Source organism: Geotrypetes seraphini, chromosome 12 (genome assembly GCF_902459505.1).
Source record: "Geotrypetes seraphini chromosome 12, aGeoSer1.1, whole genome shotgun sequence".
NCBI lineage: Eukaryota > Metazoa > Chordata > Amphibia > Gymnophiona > Dermophiidae > Geotrypetes > Geotrypetes seraphini.
The window spans coordinates 83,691,432-83,715,126 of record NC_047095.1 but is presented as its reverse complement, the minus strand read 5'-3'; the positions used below and the strand labels follow the sequence as shown (position 1 = coordinate 83,715,126).

Here is a 23,695-nt window from a genome sequence, read left to right as displayed (position 1 = left end):
TCAATTTTATTTTTGTTGTTTCTTCTTTTCTTATGTATGGACCTTCGGAAAATAGCTGGAAGTTAAGGACTGATTTTATAATTTTGATAGAAATAAACAATAAAGTGGATTGATGAAGACATGAGATAGCTGTGCCCAGCTTTATTGTTTATTTCTATCAAAATTATAAAATCAGTCCTTAAATTTCATGATTCATATTCATATTGCTCTAAATTTCATATGTATTGTATTCTTCCTTAATTGATTTCATAGTGTTTTATACTTCATTTCATTTTTTACTTCATGTTTTTATATATATGTAATTAATTAGCTACTTAGCTCTGAGGTTAGCTCTCAAATTTCATCAATGCCACCTCTCCCAAGCGTGTGACATCATCGAATCACACCTGCACAGATGCCCTTCTGACGTGGCTCCAAGCACGAGAAGAGGTCGAGGGGGCAGGGCTGGGTGGAACTGGGCGGGCCTGGGGGCAGGGCCATGGGTCCAGATTTTACAATCTGGTACCCCTACATATAATTTGCATGGTATTAGTTTTGAGCATTGGGAAGTTTTATCCTGTGCTGTTCCTGTGGTATTTTCCTGCACAGGTGTTTGGTTTGAGCATCAGCCCACTAGGTTGTTAGCTTCTGGAAGGGGCAGACAGCAAACAACAGCTGCCATCGAAGCAAACCAATAGGTCCTGACAGCCACATACGCTCTAAGAGTTATCAGCACATACTTCTACCCACAGAGAGGGTGGATAATATTCAAAAAGTATTTGAGAATTGCTTTTTTATATATATTTAAAGGTATGATGTCCAGAGGATTGGTCTGGGAGAGGAAGTATTGGATTTTGGCCCTGAATATTAATTGATTTTGGGGAGAAGGTTAAAGGAATGAAAGGCTGAAGGTGTACTTAGGGCGCTACAGAAACATGCTCAAGTTCTGCCTTTGGATTGGAGCAGTGTGAGTGCTGGACAGGGCTGCCTCCCACTTCAACAACCAAGCAGTGCCACTCTGGCACTTGTGCAGAGTGACCAGTGTCGTGATGCTTTGGCATTGGCATACTGCCAATGCTTTCCCCTCTATCAGATCAGTTGGCTTCCTGAGCATAAAAAGAGTGATTCAGGTCCAGCTCTGCTGCAGCATGCCAATACCAAAGCTTCATATATAAATAAATGGTTTCTAAGGTGCTCAGTAAACATCTTATGTCACCTTAATAAATGTTTTCAATAATTTTATAGTCTGTTTAATAGACCTCAGAACCACCACTCCTCTGTCCCACCGAAGTGTAATCACGGGGAGATGCAAGTGGTGCATTCCTCACCGGTCTATTTAATTTAAATTGTATATCATTCCTTCAATTCTTATGCTTAAATTTACTTATCTTAGTAATGGCGAACTATCAGTTCTCACGGTAGACTGGCGGTAAGATCCGACATGTTTCACAATTGTTTCTTCAGGGGTCTGTCAAATGCCGCCGCATGCCAATACCAAAGCTTCTGCAGTGTCACACACAGATTATTGTTGACACAAGAGAAGACTCTCATAATGGCATTACCAGATTATTTTGGTTAACTGCTGGAGAATGTGAACCCTTTATGTAAAGGAAAGATTGTATGTCATTTAAGACATTATTAAAAACACAATTATTTCTAGATGCCTTTCTCTAAGTTCAGTGGGCTTTTGATTGTTCCAGGTTTCAGTGGTTTATAGATATCACTTCTGCACTCTTCACATGTACCCAGAGGGTACAAATCCATTTGAAAGCTTATAAGAGGGACAATAAAAAAGAGGTGTTGACCTGAATAAAGTGGGCTTACCACTGGTTCCCCCTGACTGAGCTTGAACCTATCAGATCTCCAAAGTTAGTCAGGGCCTGGTTACTCAGGAAGCCCAGGTGCTGTGGGTTGGAAGACAGTTGAAAACCAGTGCTGCATCCTGCCAAGAATGTTCTGGAACCTGCGATCACCAAATCTGTGAAAAAAAAAATGGATAAGGTAGTTACTGCCACCTCCCATTTTAAGACCGTAAATGGAGGATGCATAAAATATTTATTTATCGTATTTAATAAACTGCTTAATCCCCAAAAGACTGCAAAGCAGTTTACTGCATTACAAATACAAGTTACGCTAAAACATCTTAAACAGAGACACCAATATCAAAACAGAAACATGGAAGCATGATGGCAGATAAAGGCCAAATGGCCATCCAGTCACCCATCTGCAGCATCTATTATCTCCTTCTTTCCCTAAGAGATAGCACGTGCTTATCCCCAATGGCGTAGCGAGGGTGAGAGGTGCCCCGGGCGGTAGTGCCGTTCCCCCATCCTCTTATCTGCCCCTCACTCCTTTCTCACCCCACCCCCTTGCTGTGCATGCGCACGCTCCTTCCCTTCCCTCATTTTTAAATTTCCCGGCATGGCCAGCACCACCAACGTGCTGCCCATGTTGACAGCTCTCCCTCTGATGTCACTTCCTACATGTGGGACCCAGAAGTGACATCAGAGGGAGAGCCAACGCTGGTGCAAGTAGCAGGTTGGAGTTGCTGCTCAAGCCGGCAAAGAGCTAGAGGTACGGTGGGAGGGAAGTTAAGGCTCATGCGTGGTGGGGTGAGGAGTGGGAAGGAGCAAGGGGGGGTGGAGAGGTGGATGGATGTCGGCGCCTCTACCAAGACGTTGCCAGGGGCAACACCCCCCCATTACTATGCCATTGCTTGTACCACGCTTTCTTGAATTCAAACACAGTCTTTCTCTATAACAGCCCCACAAATTTGGAATCGTCTTCCGTCTTTTTTAAGAGAAGAAAAACAATTAGATAAATTTAAAAGTATTCTTAAAAGTTTTCTGTTTAATGATGCTTTTCAGAATTAAGTTCTGAAATGGATGAACTCTTAACTTGATATTATCCATTAACCGTGATAGACTCTTCAAAATACCAGAAACTAGCCTTATAAGGCTAAAACCCCTCCCTCCCTTAGTATGTTTGCCTTGAATGTTTATTGAATGTAGTTCTCTCCCTTTTTCCTTGTTTCTCTTGGAAGTTAGTATTAACATCAGTATTGTCCTCTTTTTTGCATCATTTTTTTTCATGTAAATCGCTTAGAAATTATATAAGCATTTTATCAAATTTTTAATAAAACTTGGAAACTTTGGGCTCCTTTTACTAAGCCACGCTAGGGCTTTAACGCTTGGAATAGCGTGCGCTAAACTGCCGCGCGTGCTAGACGTTAACGCCAGCATTGAGCTGGAGTTAGTTCTAGCCACGTAGCGTGGGTTTACTGTGCGCTAAAAACATTAACACAGCTTAGTAAAAGGAGCCCTTTGTCTCCACCACCTCTAGTCAGGCGACTATTCCACACTTCTACCACCATTTCTGTAAAAACTTAAGCAGCCATATACAGAAATATGTTACATAATTTACGTAAAGTGCGAAGATCCCCATCAACTAAACATCTCACAGTGGGTTTTTTTTCCACAGAATTGAGGTGACATGAGAAAATGCTCAATATCTAACTAATGTATAGCAAAGCATTACAAAAAGAGAGAGCAAATACATTTGAAATGATGGTTTTGTAAAGAAGAACAAAGCTAACAAACCAACCAGTGTTGTAAAGAACAGAGACAAGAAACCAGACTGAAAAACTGAAGGAAGGTTTGTGGCTTGGAAGTGACCTGGGTCGGCTGCCGTGTCTTCTCTGCCTCTCTCATAACTCAAAATGTGTCCGAACTCAGCAGCTCCTTCCTTCTCCCGTGCAGGTCCCACGCTCTGTTTGCTCTCTCTGTTTCCTGCAGTTACTATAGTAACCGACTGAACTACCAGAGCCTCTAATTCAGTAGCATAATTAAATGAAATAACCTTCTGAAGTTTATGGGGATGGGCAGGGACGGAAGCGATTACTTGCGGGGACACAGATTTGATTACAGCGGGGATGGATTTGATTCCAATGGGGATAGGTTAGGATGGATTTGATTTCTGTCCCCACGCAACTCTCTAATCTAGCGCCCAAATGGGTACAATAACTTATACTGCAGATTTTTTTTTTTGTTTGTTTGCAGTAACCTTGGCCAGGTCTTGAAAAAAATCAATACCTTGCAATTGTCCCAAGTATCTTTCCTTGAGCTCTGGCTTTCTTCCTGGGGTTAACACACGTCCAGATTTCAGCAGACATGTCCTCCTTTTGAGGACATGTCTGGGGGTCTGGACAGCTTTTCAAAACCCGGAACTTTATAAACTTGGATTTTCAGCTGTGATAGAAATTAAATGGAAAAAAAAGAGAATGACTGCAGATAGTGGATGATGAAATGTGTTTGTCAACTATCGAACCACGTTTTGAGTTAATTTGCATCAAAAACAAGTCCATCCATTGCATTGATTAGCAATTCTATTCTACCTACTTTAGTTTCTCCATTGTTACTATTACCCATACATAGCTTAAATAACTTTAAATAGATAACGATCAAATTTAATTTTTTGTTGGTTTTGCAATTTTATAATTTCAATTACAATGTGCCGTGAAAAACATTTGCTCCATTCAGTGTGCCGGAGCTAAAAAAGTTTGAGACGCCGCTAGAGCTTGCCAACTCCTCAATATTGAAAATGTGAGCGTGAAACAGCACTCCCCTCCCCCCACCCTACATACACATTGACAGGACGTGGAGGACTGCTCTTCAGCTTAGAAGGAGCAGTGGTTGGCGGCCTCCTTGTGCGGAGCCGCACACTGATGGTCACCATTATCCGCTGCATACTTAAACTTCTCCAGCTTCTTTCAGGCAAACATCTTTCTAGTAATGCTCGCGATGTATGCCCATACTTAATTTATTGTGAGGGGAAATGAAAGTAAGCACTTTTATCCAAAACTCCGGCAGAGCTGTGCTCCTAAGCATCCATATCACAGTGATGCGTCACTCTTCTCTGACTATATAATAATAATAATAACAATAATAATAATAACAGTTTATATACCGCAGTACCGTTAAGGTCTATGCGGTTTACAAAAGATTAGTGAAGTACAAGTTGAGTTGACGTACAAGTTGAATTAACTTAAGGGATGTGGGAACAATAGGGAGAAAGGGCAGGAAATATGGTCTTTTAAAAACATAAAAACTTAAGATTTGCAGCTGCTGGGTCAGACCAGTGGTCCATCGTGCCCAGCAGTCCACTCACGCGGCAGCCCTTAGGTCAAAGACCAGTGCCCTACTAGAGTCTAGCCTTACCTGCGTATGTTCTGGTCCAGCAGGAACTTATCTAACCTTTTCTTGAATCCGAGAAGGGTGCTTTCCCCTATAACAGCCTCTGGAAGAGTGTTCCAGATTTCTACCACTCTCTGGGTGAAGAAGAACTTCCTTATGTTTGTACGGAGTCTATCCCCTTTTAACTTTAGAGAGTGCCCTCTCGTTCTCTCCACCTTTGAAAGGGTGAACAATCTCTCTTTCTCTACTAAGTCAATTCCCTTCAAAATCTTGAATGTTTTGTCTCAAGGGAGAAGAGGCCCAGTTTCTCTAGCCTCTTGTACGGCAACTCCTCCAGTCCCTTAACCATTTATGTCGCTCTTCTCTGGACCCTTTCGAGCAGTTCTATGTCGTTTTTTGTGTACGGCGACCAGTGTTGGACGCAGTACTCCAGGTGGCTCACTAAGAGGGTATATAAAACCATAAACTATAAAACATGTACACACAAAGCATGAAGAGGTGCCACCATGCTGCTGCCTTGTGTGGTGCTTGAGAACTGGTTGCTGCCTGCCAAAATGTTCTGCTGCCACTAATCCTCCTCTCTGAAGCTACTACTATAGGACTCCTTCACACACACACCCCTCCTGAAGATGCTGGTGTTGCTAGACTCCTTCATGCCCCCTCTTTCCGAAGCTGCTACTGTTGCTGAAATCTTTCATACAGCCCTCTCTGAAGCTGCTGATGGACTCCTTTGACCCCCCTCCCCTTTGTCCACCTCTCTGAAACTGCTGGTGCTGGACTCCTTCACACCCCTTCTGGAAGTTTCTACTGCTGCTGCTAAACTGAAGAGCCCTAGAGACACAGAGGACCACGGAAGAAGGACTAAAGCTGATCTTTTTTCCCCTGTTTTTGTTCCTTTTCGGTACTGTTACCATCATATAAATAAAAGACAAGATGTTACAAAAAATGTGAAGTATGATGTCTTTTCTGTTTTTAAGGAGGAGTGTGTGGCGCAGTGGTTGAAGCTACAGCCTCAGCACCCTGGGGTTGTGGGTTCAAACCCCACGCTGCTCCTTGTGATCCTGGGCAAGTCATTTAATCCTCCATAGCCCCAGGTACGTTAGATAGATTGTGAGCCCACCAGGACAGAGAGGGAAAAAGCTTGAGTACCTGATTGTAAAACCGCTTAGATAACCTTGATAGGCGGTATATAAAATCCTAATAAAACTTGAAACTTTACAGGATTGTGTGTGAAGGGAGGGGAAATTATGATTTGTTACTTTATCAAAATGGAGGGGGAGGGAAGGGAAGGAAGGATCTATGCATCCCTGCCCTGGATTTTTCAAGTACGTAGAAACGCCTCTCTGTTTCACCATCTAACTTTTCTGCCCTTTCAAGGGAGCTTTGCAGTAGTGGTTTTTTATTTCTTTAGAAATATCTGGTCAGCCTGAAGCGATTGTCTGTACTGGAGAAACAGTTTTCCTTCTCCTTTTTGTTAAAATGGTGTTGTACGTGTTTGGTTTCTGCAGTTAGCAGGAACACAAGAGGTTAGGGGCCAGGGGGGACACAGAAAGCAGATTTTCTCCTAATTCCAGGAGGGTGACTTTTTGGCAATTTCTGGTTTTGAACTTATATCTCAAAGTAGTATGGGATTTGTAGTTTATCCTAGACTCTAATAGTAAAGACACCTCTTCCAAAATATTTATTCATTAATTTTTCTATATTCTCCCAGGGGAGCTCAGAACAGTGTACATGAATTTATTATTCAGATACTCAAGCATTTTTCCCTGTCTATCCTGGCAGGCTCACAATCTTTCTAATGTACTTGGGGGGCAATGGGGGGATTAAATGACTTGCCCAGGGTCACAAGAAGCAGCATGGGTTTGAACCCACAACCTCAGGGTGCTGAGCACATAACTTTTAACCACTATGCCACACTACAGTGGCGTACCTAGGGTATGTGGCACCCGGGGCCCATCATTTTTTGACACCCCCCCATGTAAAAAAATATTTTTTGTAATGACCATGAAACGGAATAAATGGTCAGAATAGAAACAGGCAGTGAAAATTTTCTTATATTCCAAACATAACATAACATAAATTATGTCTGAATTGTCATGACATCAGAAGTACATATGGAGTAGTTGCAGGTGATGCTTGGGACAGTTCTGATTGTGTTAGTTCGGTTTTATGTGTTTTTTGAATAGAAGGGTTTTTATTTTTTTTGAAGGTTTTGCAGTATGTGGTCGATGTCAATTGGTTGTAGGGTTGGGGGTCGAGTGTTGCAGCTCGAATGGCTAGGAGGTTGTCGAACAGCTTTTTTCTTTTGACGTTTTTGGTTGGAGGGTGTGTGAATGGTGCGTGAGTTCTCCTATGTCTGTTTGAAGTGGATTGAATTATTTAGCTGAAGAAATTAGTTACCCCCTCATCCCACACACATTAATTCTCTTCCATTTTTGTTCCCATTATAAAAAACACTGATAAGTTCCCAGAAAAAAAATACATTAAAATAAGAAGTGAAAACAAAGGCCCCTACAGATGAGAACATAACATAAGAATAACCTAACTGGGTCAGAACAATGGTCCATCATGCCCAGTAGCCCATTCTCATGGTAGCCAATCCAGGACACTAATACCTGGTCAAAACCCAAAGAGCAGCAACATTCCATGCTACCGATCCAGGGCAAGCAGACTCTTCCCCCATGTCTTAATAACAGATTATGGACTTTTCCTCCAGGAATTTGTCCAAATCTTTCTTAAAACCAGCTACACTATCTGCTTTTACCATAACTTCTGGCCACTTCATTTTTAAGTTTAGATCTTTCCTTTTAAACAGAGACCTTGCTAGATGTCAAATACAGGTAACTTCACATGGACTTAGCTGTGCAGGAAATGTGAATCTCCTCATACACCCACCATATAGTGCAAAAATGTGCAAAGGTCTGTTTTTTTCTTTCGATCACTACATAGCCTAATGCCACACAAGCAGCGCTGTTACAAACATATTCTGTAGGTCAATGCTAAGGATAACAAAGACCAGAAGGAGATATTGATAAACCACTGGAAGAGATCCCAAAACAACACCCAAAGACCCACTCAGTGTGTGAACCAGTTGAGTGGAGTGGACTAACTGGGGGGTGGAAATGGGCCCGGAGTTTGCTCAGCAGAATTTCCCAGACCACCTCTTCCTCTCAACACATTGACACGCTGCCACCATCACCACTAGGAACACCTCACTGGGTAGGCCAGCTATGCTATAAACTTTATAAAACACATGATTATATTTTCTTATAAAGCACATATTTTAACTGAACTCTCTGACATCCTCAGCCTTTCCATTCACAAAAATAGAAGGAAGAAAAGTTCCCATTTCCTGCTGTCTCATGTCCCCGGCCTATACAATATTTTTTTTCTGCAGACCCTTCAAAAGTCTGACCAAATCCTCGTTTCACTTGCATTATAAAGTACTGAGGATGCCATCTCTCCCCAATCCCAGGTCCTAAAGTCTAAGACAGTAGCGCAAACTAATGCTGCCAGATTCAGGAAAAAAAATTTCGCTTCGATTCAGCCTATTGAATTGGTTTTTCAATTCGATTTTCCTGCCCAGTTGGGTGATTTTTTTCAAAACTCCTGGTGGGTTTTATAGCTTTTTCACCCCCCTTTGGCTTCTCCTAACCACACTGGCGCTGTGGTGTAAATAAAATAAAGAAACAAAAAGGACTTTTCCTCTCTCTGTTAAATCCTAGCTCACGTTTGCAGTCCAACACCAGCTCTGGCAGGATACACATTTCAAATCTGACATATTATAATCACAAAACAGAAAATAAAATTAATTTTTCTACCTTTTGTTGTCTGGTTATATTTCAAATCTTGTTGGTCCAAGGCTCTGGTTTTCTTCTGATAACTTGCTTGCCAGGGTCTCCTTCTTTCTGCATGCTAACCATCCATCTGCCAACTCTGTCCTCCCTTTCCATTTCCCTTCCCTTCCCAGGAAATCTGGTATCTTTCCTTTTTTTCATCTCCCTCCACAGATCCACCTTTTCTTAACTACCCTTTCATCCGGCATCTCTCCCTCCTTCCCCACCACCCCAGAGTCCACCATCTCTCCCTTTCTTTTCCTAATTACCCTCCTATCCAGTATCTCTATTCCTCCTCCACACCATCCCTTGTATCCAATTTCTCTCCCTTTCTGTTCCTTCCCTCCCTAAATCCCATGGTCCATCATCTCTCTCCCTCTCCTCTATTTTCAGACCCATTATTTCTTCCCCCCCCAAAGTTTGGCATATGCACGTCTCTTTGAACACCCCTTCCCTCCGTGTACTTCTAAACCAGGGTCCCCCCCAAAGGCCTGTCCCCCCTTAAAGGTCTGCCTGTCCCCCCTTGAAGGCCTGCACCCCCCTTGAAGGCCTGTCCCACCCCCTTGTAGCTTGTCCCCCCCTTGTAGGCCTGTCCCCCCTTGAAGGCCTGCCTGCCTGTCCCCCCCTTGAAGGCCTGTCCCCCCTTGAAGGCCTGCACCCCCTTGAAGGTCTGCACACCCCACCCGAAGGCCTGCACCCCCCCCCGAAGGCCTGTCCCCCCTTGAAGGTCTGCACCCCCCCGAAGGCCTGCACCCCCCCAAAGGCCTGTCCCCCCCTTGAAGGCCTGTCCCCCCCTTGAAGGCCTGTCCCACCCCCTTGTAGCTTGTCCTCCCCCTTGTAGGCCTGTCCCCCCTTGAAGGCCTGTCCCCCCCTTGAAGGCCTTCACCCCCTTGAAGGTCTGCACCCCCCCGAAGGCCTGCACCCCCGAAGGCTTGCACCCCCCCGAAGGCCTGTCCCCCCTTGAAGGCCTGTCCCACCCCTTGTAGGCCTGTCCCCCCCCTTGAAGGCCTGTCCCTCCCCCTTGAAGGCCTGCACCTCTTGGAGGTCTGCACCCCCCCAAAGGCCTGTCCCCCCCCTTGAAGGCCTGTCCCCCCTTGAAGGCCTGCCTGTCCCCCCCTCACCCTTGAAAGCCTGCCTGCCTGCCTGCCCGCCCACCCCACCCTGAAGGCCTGATGCCCCGACCCACCCCGAAGGACCGCTCGCCCCCCTGGCCTCCCCGCACCACCTATGAAGCAGCCGCAGCAGGATCGCGACGTCAGCGATCTCTGCGCTGCTTAGGCGCTGCTTCCTGCGCCGCGGTCCCATCCCTCCTCTGATGTCAGAGGAGGGGCGGGACCGCGGCACAGGAAGCAGCGCCCAAGCAGCTCAGGGATCGCTGATGTTGCGATCCTGCTTCACAGGTGGTGTAGGAAGGTCAGTGGGGCGAGCGGTCCTTCGGGGGTGGGGGGGACTGAACGGCAAGGCCGGGAGCACCCCCTCAGGGCTGGCACCCAGGGCGCATCGCCCCCCCGCCCCCCCTTGGTACGCCACTGCCACATAAATACTTAAGTTTCTCTGAAAAGAAAAGAAATCTTCCTATGTCTTCACAATCCCCATTCCTTAAACTGACATATTTTACTACTTTAGTATTCAAAAACCTGTAATCAGATAACAGCACTTGCTATCCTGATAGTGCTACTGAATATATCATTATAAACCACTTAGGCACTATGAGCTAGATTATATAAATGGCATCTAAATTTGGGCACCCAAAAAAATGAGCACTGAACGCTATTCTATAAAAGGCGGTCCGAGTTGGGCGCCATTTATAGAATAGTGTCGGGATCCGCACCCAACTTTTGGTGGGAGAATTTACACCAACTCAAACCTGGTATAAATACTCACACCTAAAGTAGGCATGGATCCCTTGAAATCTAAAATACTGCAAGTATCTTTAGTGAATGCCCCGGACTTGCCCATGTTCCTCCCATGGCCACCCTCAAATTTCAGTTGCACGCTAAGAGATTTAGGCATGCATCTTTACAGTGGCGTAGTGAGGGTAGGGGATGCCTGAAGCAGTGGCGCCTCCTGCACCCTCCTCTCTGCCCCCGCTCTTGTGTGGCACACTCACACCCTCCCTTCCCACCCACGTACCTCTTTAAATATTTGCCACTGCGAGCAGCTTCTCCAGCCTGCTGCTCGCTAGCATTGGCTTTCCCTCTGACATCACTTCCTGGCCCTGCGACCCGGAAGTGATATCAGAGAGAGCCAGGCTTGCATGAGCAGCAGGCTAGACTAGTTGCTTGCGCTGGTGAAAATTTCAAAGATATTTGGGGGGCGGGGAAGGGAAGGCGTGAGTGTGGTGTGGGGGGGTGGAGAGGTGCCGGTGCCTGCGGTGGTCAGTCCCCCCCCCGCTCCCCTTTACTACATCACTGCACTTAGCAAGATGCATACATTAATCAAAATTGTTGCCTATTAATGTCTTGTTAGCATCTAATTTTAGTACTAGTTGATTCAGTATTCATTAAATTGCAGTCCTCAGTATCTCTTTTTTCATCTCTCATTTACTGTTTTAGGGTGTTCTTTAATGGCACTGTTTAAGTGAACAGCATGAAAAAAACACTCATAAAGAGATATAAGTAGTTACATTTATTCATGTAATAAGTCAACAGATTAATTACATAGCATGATAAAAAAAATATCATCAAACTTCTCGACACCTCAGTCATTTCCCTCAGCTGAGAAAGCCCTTTTTTCCGCAAAAAACTGAGACAGTCTGAAAACTCAGTATGCTATTCAGTGGAGACAGAGGTTCTGAGTATTCGCTGAGAACCTTCAGCATATTTATCACTAGCAGTAAACAAGTGACTCATAGGGCTAGAAGCACTAAATGTTTAAATTGGGTACTGATGATCACTAAACCAGTTTGACTGTTGTACAGCCTCTTAGTTATGGAAACCGCATCCATCTGAAAGGTTTTGTGGTCTAGAAATGTAATGTAATGTTTAGCGACTGTTGGAACTTGCTGACCCGATGTTGAAAACGGCTCACTGCATGGTTTTTGTACAAAAGTCCAGTTCTGGCATGTATCGACCTCATTACTATTAAAATGAGGTCATTAATATTAAAGCAAGCCATCTGATCGATGGCCTAACAGTGCCATAAGTGGACCGCAAATACCAACAGAAAAACCCAACAGGTCTGGACTGTGTTACCAACAGGTCTTCTTTTTTTTATATGGGCACAGATGTGTGTGTGTAACATTTGGCCCATAAAAAAAAACAGTTGAGCTGCACCCCCCTCCGATGCCCACTCCCTCCTGCTGCCGCGAACCCCCCCACGCTGAGCCAAACCACAAACACCCTCCCCTGCCAGGACTGCCCTCCCATACTTCAATAAAACTCAGCAGGAAGGATGCCGACTCCCTTCTGCTGCTGTGAAATACCCCCCCCCCCAAAATGAACTGACCCCCCACCAGGATCCACTGACCCAAACCCTTCCCTCTCTAGTGTACAAAAATCAGCAGGAGGGATGCTCACTCCCTCCTGCCACCAGATACCCCTAGCCCCCTCCCAAACCGCTCCTGAACCACCTCCTTACCTGCAAATTTAGATGACAGCAGGAGGGATGCCCAGTCCGTCTTGCTCGCTGGCCCACCACTCCAAAATGACAGGCCTTCCCCTTCCCGGTGCATCCTTGAATGAACGGGGAGGAGCCTAAGGCCCTGATTGGCTCATATACCTAAGACCAGGGGTGGGGCCTTAGGCATCTGAGCCAATCAGGGCCTTAGGCTCCTCCCTATTGTGGCAGAGCACTCAACTTCTGCCACAGGTGTAAGGACCAGTGCTCCCTGGAGTGACCACAAGAAAATGGCTACTTGTGCTGCAAAAAAGACACAGTTCACCAGCTCATCAAAGTTCAAAGCATTTATTCTGCCAGTTAACAGTTCACTGGAACTCGTTTTAGCAAATTATAACTGTACATATCTTGGCATATCTCACAGATGTAGTTCATACCGTTGCTTCAACACAACCACAAAAATAGTCTACAAAAGTCCTGCTTATATGCAGCAAGAATCCAAGCATTTTCACACAGCAAGTCTTTTCCTTTAAGTCAAACTTTATGGTACAAAGTCTCTGGAGCTTTCCACCACTTGGACTCAGGATCAACCCTAGGGTTGCTCTACATGTCTCTTGACTGTCTCTCCCTCTTTTGTGCCTTTTGAAAATCACGGTGCATTGTACTAAGAATGCTTCTGGGAAGTTCTCCCCCAACTGCCTGCGCACCACATACACTACACTGACCTATATCTCTATCTGGGAAGGAGAATCATGCCACTCATATGATTAAGATGATCCTTGTCCCTCTCGAGGTTCCCCTTGTGTTCAAATATATTTTATTGAGCAAACAAAAACACCAACAGTGTTGAAGTACATTCAAGCTCAACATTTTTGGTTTGCAAAACCCAAACCCCACAGAGCTCAGCCCCCCAAACATCCCCACCCCACCCCTAAACAAACCCTCCCCAAACCCCCACCCCCCAGGTCCTCCATCCAGGTTCGAGGTTTCCCTTGTATTATGGGCTTGAATTATGTCAGGGTTTTCCCCAATACTAGAGGAAGCTAACAACTTTAGCAAACTTTTATCCATCTCCCCTCTTTACTCAGCCATTTGTTTATCATAACTTGAAGGGACTGGGTTCCTAGCACAAACTATCACTGCATATTAATTTCATTCAAATCACTTTAGCTGAAACCCTGATTACTGTATTCTTTCATCTCACTGCCATTTCAAACTGAATATGGCTAAAACTGAACTTCTAATCTTTCCGCCTAAACACACCTCCCCCCTCTCACTATTCTCTATTTCTGTGGATAACATTATCCTCCTCCCTGTCTCATCAGCTTGCAACCTGGGGGTGATCTTTGACTCCTCTCTCTCCTTCTCTGCTCTATAGTATTATCAAAATCTGTCCTCTCCTCTCTGAACACACTACCAAAACCCTTATCCATGCTCTCATCACCTCACGCTTAGACTACTGAAACGTACTTCTCTCAGGCCTCCCATGCACCCGTCTCTCACCTCTTCAATTTGTTCAAAATGCTGCTGCATGACTCACATTCCGTGAGAGCCACAATTCTCACATTACCCCTCTCCTCAAGTCACTTCATTGGCTCCCCATCCATTTCCGAATACAGTTCAAACTCCTCTTACTGACTTACAAGTGAAATTCACTCTGAAGCCCCCCAATATTTCTCTTCACTTATCTCCCCTATGCCCCTCCCCGTGAACTCCGTTCATCAGGCAAGCCCCTCTTATCTGTACCCTTCTCCTCCACTGCGAACTCCAGACTCCGTCCCTTCTTTCTTGCCGCAGCTTATGCCTGGAACAGGCTGCCTGACTCAGTACATCATGCTCCATCCCTAGCAGTATTCAAATCTAAGCTAAAAGCCCACTTTTTTGAAACTGCTTTCAACTCTAAACTCCCACTCACTGCTGTCAGATACCTAGACCCACTGTATTATTTCCTCTACCATAATCTCCCCAACCCTGAGATGTCCTATCTGTCAAATTAGATTGTTAGCTCTTCTGAGCAAGGACTGTCTATTGTATGTTAAATGTATAGCGCTGCGTATGCCTTACAGCGCTATAGAAATGATAAATAGTAGTAGTCTTAAGGACCATCTACTTTGGTACAGCTTTAGCAAACTTTGCACACTATGTACTACTCACACACACTTTCTGCAGGCATTCCTTCTGAATCCATAACAGTGTCACTCTCTGTAACATTAGGGAAACTTTCTTCCACTTCCATAGGAATTTCCCCAGTAAGGAACTTCTCCTCCTCATCTGAATAAGAGGACACATTTATGGCAAACCTGCTCCTGTAGCCATTCTCTCCTGGCTTGGTGCTGCCCTGGATCTTCCAGCCAGCCTTACTGTTTCTTTGAACCAAGCTTTCTCGTGCTAAAGGCACAGGAACTCTGCTCTGCTTCTGACATATTGAGCTGCCCCTGGAGCTTACTCTCTTCTGAGTTTCTGCCTGCCTGAATGGATTCCCAGGTGTGCTTAATCTCTTACCCTGGGACATCTGCTGAGTACTCCCTCTACATCAGCAAGCTTTGGCTGTAGTCTGAGCTTTAAGTTAATAGCCTCCATATAAAAGGGATAATAGAGAATGCTTGTAGGAATCCTGTTCTTCACTGCAGGATCCTTCTGTGGTGGCACTCTCTAAATTCTTCTGGGGCTGGCAACAGGTTTGCTGGGCTTATTTAATTCTTTAGTGACAGGTACAGCACTAGTGACCAGGGTCCTCCCTGTCACACTGTGTATCCTGGGATGCACTGGGAAGGGGAAGGCCCGCCATTTTGCAGTGATGGACCTGCGAGCAGGAGGGACTGGGGATCTTTCCTGCTGTCATCTTAATGTACAGGTATGGGGGTGGTTCGGGGGGATGGTTTGGAGGGGCTGGGGCATCCGGTGGCAGGAGGGAATGGGCATCCCTCCTGCTGATTCTTTGTAAAGTGGAGAAAGGTAGGGGAAGGGCTGGTTCAGGGGTCTTGGTGGGGAGTGGGTCATGGCAGCAGGAGGGAGTGGGCATCCCTCCTGCTGATTTGATAGAAAAATGGAGAAGGGGTCATGTGGGGGGGAGGGGGGGAAGGGCAGTTCGGCTCGGCACAAGGGGGTTTTGCGGTGGCAGGAGGGAGTGGGCATCTCTCCTGCTTCTATTTTGGTTCCAGGGATCATTGGGGGACATGGGGGGGGGGTTTCACATTTTTTAAAAAATTTATAATTTCAATACAAATCACTTGGAACAGTATGGAATGGATTTCAGTCACATAATAACCCACAGTAACATCACACATTAAAAGCCCCTTTCTAGACCACATTATGAGAGAACATAACCTAATTTTTATACAAAGGAAAATAAAGAGAAAAAGGAAAAATTTAGGATATATTAACCTTAACTAAAACATAAAACTCCTAAAAAAAATACTTCTAGCCAATCCTTCCACTTTTATATGGTGATACCTTAATGACTCCTCAAAATATATCAGTTGGTATTTACTTCTCCATTTGCTCTTATAGATTCAGAAATTGTTCAAACTGAATAGGGTCCCAGAAAACAAATCCCTACTCTTGAAGCTTTAACATACATTTGCAAGGAAATTTTAGAAAGAGAGTGGCTTCTAAAGCCAATACTGTAGATTTCAATAAAAGAAAGGCGTTCCTTCTTAACTGAATAGCCTTAGCTACATCCGGAAATATTAAAATTACATCTCCACAAAATTTTGCATTCTTATTTTTAAAATACATTTTCATAATAAGTCCCTTATCTACTTCACTAGCACAGGTCAATAACACGGTAGACCTCATTTGAACTACATCTTCAGAGTCTTCTAGAAATTCAGTTAGGTCAAAATCTATTGGAGCTAACTGGCCTATCCCTTGCTCAGAGACTATCTTCCTTTTTTGTGGGATGTAATAAGAATTAGAAATTACTAAGGAATCTGAGTTTGGTAGTCCCAATATCTATTTAAAGTATTTCTACAGCAAAAGTTCTGGGAATAATAAATAACTGGGAAATTAACAAAATGCAGATTCCTAGAACAATATACATTTTCCATTGATTCAAGTTTGGAATATATAATATGGGAATCTTTAACCACAAAAGACGAAACCTTCTGCAATGCAGAAACGTGTGTTTCAATCACTATTAATTGTTTATCCAATACTTTTAAGTTAGAGTCCACATTTTCCAAATTTCTGAACAACCTCTTGAGAGAATACTGCGTTTTGCTTAACCACTGATATCAACAACCCCTCAACTCTGGAATGTATTTGTCAGTTTCATAAAATGTAAGGATGGTCGCACCCCCACAATGTTAGGTTGGAGGGGTTAAGTGAAAGGCGTCCTGACAAACGCTGGTCCCAGGTTCAGTTCCCTCACCGATGACTCACCAGAAAGTAGAATAAAGAAGGCATAGCCAGAGGTGTTTGCATAAAGAATATATATTATAGAAATAGTCTTACAGAAAAGTAATATTTATAAGCATTACAATTAAGCAGAGAGCATTACACTTAAGCAGAGAGCAAAGCAGTCTTGCTGCCTTACAGAGTCCAGAAGGAAGTGTGAAGTTTCAGGGAATGGGGGATGGGGTGATGTTTCGTGTTCCATAGATAAAGAGAAGGATAGACAGAGAGATAGAGAGAGCTCAAGAGAGAACCAGAGTGCCAAGCCAAGAGCCAAGAGATAGCTAGATAGAAAGAGAGAGAGAGGGCCAAGACCCCTCTCCTGATAGCTTGATAGAAAAAGAGACAGATCGATAGCTCCATAGAAAAAGAGACTTATTGATAGAGCAGAGAGCAGGCTTTTATACCTTGGAATCTTATTCTGACTAGAGAAAATATTGTATCTCCCAGTATCTTTCTGTTTAGAACTTGCAAACTGTTTGAGACAATGGTCAATTTAATTGACAAAGGAGAGTGTGACATCTGCAAGCATGGTGATGGGATTAAGTCTCTGGCTTGATCTGTGCACCATTGTCCTAAGCACCCTCTTAATCAGACATTAACACCTTTTAGCTAGTCATGATTCAATCAGGGAAACTTAAAACATATCAGGGATACTTAACACAGTCTCCCTGCACGAAGGGTCTATCTGCCTTCCCATGCCAGGGTCAGATTGATATAATTTCCCATAGGCCTCTAGGCTGACAGTATCAACCACAAATCTTTTACGGAAATGTCCTGTGGACTTTCTGGGAGTCCTTGCTCTGCCAAATTATTTTCTTGCACAGATATAATTTTTGGCATTTCTTTAAAAGTTATCTTAGAAGGCATCTGCAAGTCTATGTCTCCTGGAAAAATAGTGGGAATCTGTTCGGTCCTCACATCACTGGAACCTGTTGGAGGGTGAGGAGGAGTTCTATCTAAGGGACTGAGAGACGCCCCTAATAATGAGTCAGATTCCCTGCTGGGGGCTGACATTATGCTAGGCGGCATCAAATACTGGAACAGTTCTCCTTGTAGAGAATCCAGGATCTCCCTACTTCTAGAAAACCCTACAATAGGGATACCCCAATCAACATCTGGCATGTTAAAATCACCTATTAGTAATATTTCCCCTTTTATAACTATATTCTGAATGTCTACTATTAAAACTCTGTTCACCTCTGTCTGTGGCCCCCTGTTCCCATTACTATGCCACTGCATCTAGGATGCATTATACCAGCCCTGGAAGGCTAAACAAACAAACTTTCAAACTCCTAGTTGATGCTTTGTGGGCAAAACATTGGTTGGATTATGACCCTTGTGGTCCCTTTTCCTAAGTACAAATTGGTATCATGTATTGAGAGATACTGACCAATGTGTATGCTAAAGATTCCACCCTACAGGCCTCCCAGTCTGCTTTTTTGGGGCGTTCAGATTTTCTTCTGAATAGTTTTGTGGAATCTCTGGCTGTACTACATACAGAACTGAAATCTTGCTTTCAGATGAACCTAAAATCAGGGCAATTACTTGGCATAAATGTGCTCAAGCAAAAGACACTTTTGGCACCTACCTTTCCTTTGGGGCTTGCATGCTTGAAGTTCCCTTGAGCTTATTGCCTATGTGGTTGTTCTGCATATCCACCCCTTTGGGGAGCCCTGCCTGTGAGCATGTTAGAATTCTTGGTGATCTCAAATAAGAAGGGTTATTTAACATAACCAAAGCAGCATTTGAATACCTCAGAGCCTATTTAGGGAACTAATGTATTCTCAACTGATTTCTAAGGCACTTCCTCTTTGTAAAACTGTGTTTCTGTTACAGAGACTTTCCGATATTTCCTGGATTTATTGCAACACTAAGAAGTGCCTGAAGCAAGTCAGATTTCTGTGTCATGAGGTGAAAGTGTCAGCTTTGCTTTTCCAACACAAAGACAGGTTTGCAGCAAGCTCTGTCTAAGCAAAAACAATTGAAAAACCCCACCTATACCATGTCTCTAGCAGAAAGTATCAGGTTTTGGAGTGAGGGGGTGTCAGCAGCAGACAAGAAGGACTGGAAAACAGCACTGGATGCCTTCACTTCTATCCAGGATCCTCACTCAAAAATCTGCTTTAATATTGGATGCATCTACCAGATCCTTAATGACTTGGACAAGGCTGAGAAGGTGAGGTACCGTATTGCTACCTATTGGTACATATTAGAATGTGAGAATTGTGAGGCTGTAGTTGGCAGAAGTAGGAATATACAAACAGAATGATAAAATAGATACTTGCAATGATTGTCAGCTTCTCTTTATGTATCATTTCCAGTACTTGAAAGATCTTAAGCCTGAGACTTCTGGGATTTGTTAAACCAAAAAATTGAAAGTTGCCTTCCTAAAGATGGAGAAGTGAAATCTCTAGAAATTAAGGGGAGAGTGTGACGCAGTGGTTGAAACTACAACCTCAGCACCCTGAGATTGTGGGTTCAGACCCATGCTGCTCCTTGTGACCATGGGCAAGTCACTTAGTCCCTCCATTGCCCCAGGTATGTTAGATAGATTATGAGCTTGCTGGGATAGACAGGGAATAATGCCTGAGTACCTGAATAAATTCATGTAAACCAGGGATCTCAAAGTCCCTCCTTGAGGGCCGCAATCCAGTCGGGTTCTCAGGATTTCCCCAATGCTTTGAAAGCAGTGCATGCACATAGATCTCATGCATATTCATTGGGGAAATCCTAAAAACCCAACTGGATTGCGGCCCTCAAGGAGGGACTTTGAGATCCCTGTGCTAGGTGATGTCATTTGTATGGAGGGCCCACCCAGGTTGTGACCCCAAATGTGGATCCATAGTTTGCTGCTTTTGGTTTACTGCCAACTTGTATTTGTGACCTATACTGGCCAGTGTTGGAAGCAGGATACTGGGCTTGATATATTGTTATGTTGTTTTGTTCTTATAATATTCAGATCCAACATGAGCTGATTAAGGTTTACTTTGCCCCCTGCTGGAAGCATCCATATGTAGGTTTTTTTTGTCAACAGAAGCAGATCTTAAGTCAGCCTCTGTTTCCCTCAGTGGAGAAGACCAGGGCAATTAATAAGCAAAACTATGCCCCAGGCCAGGGGTAGGCAATTCCAGTCCACGAGAGCCTGAGCCAGGTCAGATTTTCAGGATATCCACAATGAATATGTATGAGATGGATTTGCATGTACTGCCTCCTTGAGATGCAAATCTATCTCATGCATATTTATTGTGGATATCCTGAAAACCTGACCTGGCTCCGGCTCTCGAGGATCGGAATTACCTACCCCTGCCCAGGCAAAGGACTGCATACTTGAGACTTATAGACTGATCTAAAAGAGTTGCCGTGGTATACTTTACTTTACTGAATGCTAGCACAAATGGCTGAAAACATGCAATGGCTGAAAACAATGCAATCACTTACAGCAGCCCTATGTCAGCATAGCTATTGCTAGCAATCAGCATTTTCAGTTGGCATAACTAATGTCAGCAAAGGCCTATGGGAAATTATATCAATCTGACTCTGGAATGTTGATGCAGAATTCTGTGCCCCTGCACAGAATTCACATACATTAATCATCCAGCCAGACTGGATTGTTTATCAAGAAGATAGGCTGCTTGAATGGGACATAGAAGCCAGAGACTAATCCCATCTACCATGCCTGCAAGTATCACACCCTCCTTATCAATTAAACTAACCATTGTTTCAAACAGTTTACAAATTCTAAACAGAAAGATAATGGGAAATACAATAGTTTCTATATTCAGAATAAAATTCCAAACTATAAAAGCCTCCTCTCTGCAACACACAGGGGTCTATCTTTTTCTCTGTCTATTTCTCTGTCTATCCTTCTCTTTATCTATGGAACCCGAAGCTTAGACCATCACCCCATCCCCCTTTCTCAATCTCTTTCTGGATCTCCCTGGAACTTCAGGCTTCTATGTCTCTCTTTTCCTCTGAACTCTGTAAGGCAGGGAAACTGCTTTGCTCTCTCATTAATTGTAATGCTTAATTGTAATGCTTATGAATATTGCTTTTCTGTAAGCCTATTTCTATAATATATTCTTTATGCAATCACCTCTGGCTGTGTTTCTTATTTGATTCTACTCCTGGTGAATAATAAATTAGAAATGATCACTGAATGGCTAACTGCAAACATGCTTTTTCTTAACCCCGACAAATCAAATGGAATGCTCTTCTCCCCCTAGAATGCTTTCTCTACTAGAAATAAAATTCTTGTCTCCCCCATCTATCTCAAGTCTACCCCTCTTCAACTCACTAATAGTACTAAGATCCTTGGAGTAATCATCGATGATGAATTATCCTACCACCAACAGATAAGCGCAGAGGTCAGGAAAAATTTTTACAAACTAAGAATGATCAGATCAATCATGAGTCTATTAGAACCCTCCTCTCTTAATATCTTACTACACTCTGTGGTAATATCTCAAATTGACTACTGTAATTTCCTGTATCAGGGCATTTCTCAAAAAGAAATCTGAAGACTCCAAATTATTCAAAACACAGCAGTCAAACTAATATATAATGCAAAAAAATTTGATCATGCCATCCCCCTGCTTATAAAATCACATTGGCTTCTGGTCAATCATCAAATCACATATAAAATTTCACTACTTATCTATAAAACAAAGTTAACACAAACTCTAAGATTCATAGATAGACTTCTTATCCCACACTGCCCAACTAGAACACTAAGATCTAGCAACCAGAACCTTCTGATGGTCCCCTCCCCGTGGCATTTATTCTATGACACCACAAGGAAAAAAATCTTCTTGGTTACTGCACCAACAATATGGAGTTCCCTTCCTTCTCATCTTCGAGAAGAGATCTCACTGGACAAATTTAAGAATAACTTAAAGACCTTCCTTTTTAAAGATGCATAGGACAAGTAGATGCTAGATCGCATATAGAAGGAAGAGCATATCCCCTTCCCAATGTGTTGACCTTTTACGTCCTTTTTTTCCTATTATAAATTGTGTTTCCCCCTTAATCCAATTTGTATCTTGTAAGTCAGTAAAGTGTTGTTATTTGATGTCTTCCCCCGGGTTTTAAGTCTTAACATTGTACACCACTTTGACAATTTATTTAAAGCGGTATACCAAATTTTAAAGAAAACTTGAAACTTGATATCTTTTTGAAGGTGCGGCCTCCAGAATTGCATGCCTCTAAATGAGGTCTCACAAGAGTCTTATACAGGGACATCAATATCTCCTTTTTCATATTAGCCATTCTTCTTCCTTTGTACCCATATCCTTCTAGCTTTTGCTGTCGCCTTTTCAACCTGTTTAGCCACCTTAAGATCATCACACTCCCAAGTCCTTGAACCGCCCTTGACCCTCTCATGGCCATACCCCTTTAGCATTTTTTTGCTACTTCAGCTTGTCTGCGGTGTTCTTTGCTCATATGTTTAAAGACAATAGACTGTTTTCAGTCCAATTCTTTATATGTGAGGTTGAAAACCATTGGACCCCTGAGGAAGGTGTGTTCGCCGAAACATGGACTGTGTAGGGTCCGGTTGGATTTTTATTACAGTATTTTTTATCATTGTACTTTTTAAATTGAATTTTCATGGTTTTATATGTTAGTGTTTAATAAATTATCTCCAGGACATCTGTATCCACAGTTTTTGTTTTTGTTTTCATCGGTGGATTGTTTTCACTGTGGATCATTGGGTCTCTCCATTTTTCTTTGTTGTGCTGCCATGTGTAAATTTACATGCAGATCGGGCACGTAAATATGTGCGCATGACTTTTAATTTATTCTAGATCAGACATGGGCAACTCTGGTCCAATCGGGTTTTTAGGATTTCCCCAATGAATATGCATTGAAAGCAGTGCATGCAAATAGATTTCATGCATATTTATTGGGGAAATCCTGAAAACCCGATTGGATTCCGGCCCTCGAGGACCAGAGTTGCCCATGTCTGTTCTAGATAGTACTGAGAATTAATTGTTAGAGCCCAATTATCAGTGCTAATTGGCTAATTATTTAATTAAATTGCAAGTGCAAACTGGATGCATGCACAATTGTTAGTGCCATTTATATTGGGGGATATATGTCTGTGGAGCAGGAAACAATGGGGGAAGTGAGTTTCTTCACAGTCTGGGCTCTCGGCTGCTCTCCTGGTTCTTGCCCACTGACTGAGTGTGTTTGTCTGGCCATGCATTTTCAAGCACAAGCATAGAGTACATTAAGACAGATATGAGAAACCCTGGGCAACACACAGTCTTGCCCTGTTGTGATAAAAGACTAAAAAAAAGAGCTGTTTTATTCCTTTAACTGAATCAAAGACATCTTTGCAAGTGTTACTGTTTTTGCTCTTTAGGAGTCGGCTGTGCTGCGAGAAAAGGAAACTGAAAGTCACCCCAGGCACGTTGAACGTTAGAAAAAGTACCTGCATAAAGTATATATGTAAACCGCTTTGATTGTACCCACAGAAAGGTGTTATACTGAATAAAATCTATTGCCCTTACCCTTAAAGTTATTTAGTGATTAGTAAACGTGAGCAGCAGGGGACAGTGACTCTCTGCTTAGTTTCTCTGTAAAGTAGTTAATTTCATAAGAATCACTGGTACTTTACAACTCCAAAAGAGTGAGCAGCGATAGGAGAGATGTAACCGATTCTGGGATGACTTGGCAAATTCTTCATCTTGGGTTCACGACCAACAGCACCGCAAGCCATAGAGGTCATTAGTC

General features: G+C 43.4%; 2 protein-coding genes across 5 annotated transcripts in view; one reads left to right on the top strand and one right to left on the bottom strand.

Moving 5' to 3' along the window:
• Positions 1-18,641, bottom strand: part of LOC117346095 (nmrA-like family domain-containing protein 1) — a 53,252-nt gene extending 34,611 nt beyond the window's left edge. For 2 of the 4 annotated variants that reach the window (XM_033915441.1, XM_033915438.1), the window contains exons 1-2: positions 3,583-3,736; positions 1,804-1,957 (exon numbers count right to left, since the gene is read on the bottom strand). The gene's annotated coding sequence lies outside the window, so the exon portion shown is untranslated. Of the gene's footprint in view, positions 1-1,803; positions 1,958-3,582; positions 3,738-18,551 lie in introns of those variants that run through there. The other 2 variants (XM_033915442.1, XM_033915440.1) reach the window with 2 other exon arrangements.
• A 239-nt stretch (positions 18,642-18,880) lies between these two features.
• NCF2 (neutrophil cytosolic factor 2) overlaps positions 18,881-23,695 on the top strand; it is a 57,482-nt gene continuing 52,667 nt past the window's right edge. Inside the window, exon 1 of the mRNA XM_033915215.1 lies at positions 18,881-19,139. Within this exon, the coding sequence (XP_033771106.1) occupies positions 18,966-19,139 (174 nt within the window). The 5' untranslated portion in view covers positions 18,881-18,965. The remainder of the gene's footprint in view (positions 19,140-23,695) is intronic.